Genomic DNA, 2215 nt, shown 5'->3' on the forward strand with positions numbered 1-2215 from the left:
ATAACTTATATATGAAGCTTCCATGGCTTCTGTGATTTCAAACACATCAGCTGATGGTAGTTCCTTATGTTGGGATCAGTGTCTCTGAAGTATAGTCGCAATATTTATCGGTCAAAGGTGATGCATCCTGTAGAATTGCTATGTAGATAGGATGTCACATGCTCCTGGTGTCTCCGATTACCTGGGAAGATGGGAGGTCTGTGGGTTCTGGCAGCTTTCGTGTGAGATGCCCAACTCCTTTCTGCCGGAACGGATGTCAGGTGCTCCTGGTGTCTCCGATTACCTGGGAAGATGGGAGGTCTGTGGGTTCTGGCAGCTTTCATGTGAGATGCCCAACTCCTTTCTGCCGGAACGGATGTCACGTGCTCCTGGTGTCTCCGATTACCTGGGAAGATGGGAGGTCTGCGGGTTCTGCCAGCTTTCGTGTGAGATGCCCAACTCCTTTCTCCTTTCTTCCTCAGAGATATTACAAAAAGAAAATGAAGAAAACATCAGAATCAGGTTGGATAACATCATAATGAACAACATATGTATGATTAGAATTCCAGAACATGGGAGTGACAGGGAAATCACTGAGAAAATAGTGGAAGAAGTACTAGAAGAAAACTTCTCTGGTATTTTGAAGAACCAGGAAATCCACATTCAAGAAGCACAGTGAACATCAATTAGGCTAGGCTCAAAAAGAAAAACATTAATACATAGCATAGTCAAATTCTCCAAATTAAATGATACTGACAGAATACTAAAAGAAGTACAAGAAAAACAAAGTGTCACTACAAAGGGGAAATGATTAGATTAAGATATGATTTCTCAGAAGAAACCATGTGATCAGGAAGACAATGGGATGGCATATACAGAAAGCTGAAAGAAAACAATTGCTAGCCAAGGATCCTATACCAAGCAAAGATTTACATCAAATATGAAGACAATTTAGACCCTTTGAGGAAAAGAAGGAACTGTCCCTCCACCCCCCTTTGAGTGCTTGGGGCTGACTTCCTCCCTTATTCTTGGCCTCTGCTGCTGCCAAGCTCCATGTATAGCTGACATCATGGGCTTTAGAGACCTCAAGACTGTTGCCAGCTTCCAAATCCTCAATGATTACCTGGCTGACAACAGTTACATTTAGGGATATATGCCATCACAAGCAGATGTGGCAGTGTTTGAAGCTGTCTCCAGCTCCCCACCTGTGACATGCCCTATATTGGTATAATCACATCAAGTCTTATGAGAAGGAAAAGGACAGCCTGTCAGGAGTGAGGAAAATGTTGGCCAAGTATGGCCCTGCTAATGTGTGGGACACCACAGGGAGGGGAGCTATAGACAGTCAATATGATGATGACATTGATCTATTTGGATCTGAGGAGGAGGAAGAAAGTCAGGAAGCAAAGAAGCTAAGAGAAGAACGTCTTGCACAGTATGGATCAAAGAAAGCACAAAACCCTGCACTTGTTGCCAAGTCTTCAATCTTACCAGACGTGAAGCCTTGGGATGATGAAACCGACATGGCAAAACTGGAAGAGTGCTTCAGAAGTATTCAGGCAGACGACTTGGTCTGGGGCTCTTCCAAGCTAGTACCAGAGAGCTATGGAATTAAGAAGCTTCAGATACAGTGTGTAGTTGAAGATGATAAAGTTGGCACAGATGAGCTGAAAGAACAGGTAACTGCTTTTGAAGACTACGTGCAGTCCATGGATGTGGCTGCTCTCAGCAAAATCTAAAGTCAACTTGCATTCATCAATAAAACTTTTTAAACAAATAAAAGAAAGAAAAAAAGGAATTTCAGGAATAGGTGAAAATAAGACCAAAACTATGAGAAATTTTAAGTGAAGCCCTTCACACAGAGATGCCAAAGGAAAGTGGATGGACCATAGTAACCACAAATAGCAGTAAAAGAAACACACCTAACAGACAGTGGTAAAACCTGGCCTGATAATAATCACACTTATTGTTAATGGACTAAATGTGCCAATCAAAAGAGAAATAGTGGCAGGATGGACAAAAAATGCAACAAAACAAAGCCCATCAATACATTGCCTACAAGAGACACATCTAAAAAAAAAAAAAAAAAAAGAGAAAGACTAAAGGTGAAAGGCTGGGGGAAATTATGTCAAGCAATGGCAAACTCAAAAATAAACAAACAAAAAAACCACCCAAAACAGGTGTGGCAATATGAATCTCTGATAAAATAGACTTCTGAATGAAAAACACCATAAAA

The 2215-nt window shown here is 41.3% G+C and overlaps 1 protein-coding gene across 1 annotated transcript; it reads left to right on the forward strand.

Annotated features, from left to right (window-relative positions):
• Window positions 1–1262: 1262 nt before the first annotated feature.
• Window positions 1263–1718, forward strand: LOC102872562 (elongation factor 1-beta-like). Its single transcript, XM_006888570.1, has one exon. It carries the CDS (start codon window positions 1263–1265, stop codon window positions 1716–1718), a length of 456 nt encoding a protein of 151 aa, XP_006888632.1.
• Window positions 1719–2215: the final 497 nt, after the last annotated feature.

This window comes from Elephantulus edwardii, unplaced genomic scaffold (assembly GCF_000299155.1).
Source record: "Elephantulus edwardii isolate Elephantulus edwardi_28Jun2011 unplaced genomic scaffold, EleEdw1.0 scaffold00068, whole genome shotgun sequence".
NCBI lineage: Eukaryota > Metazoa > Chordata > Mammalia > Macroscelidea > Macroscelididae > Elephantulus > Elephantulus edwardii.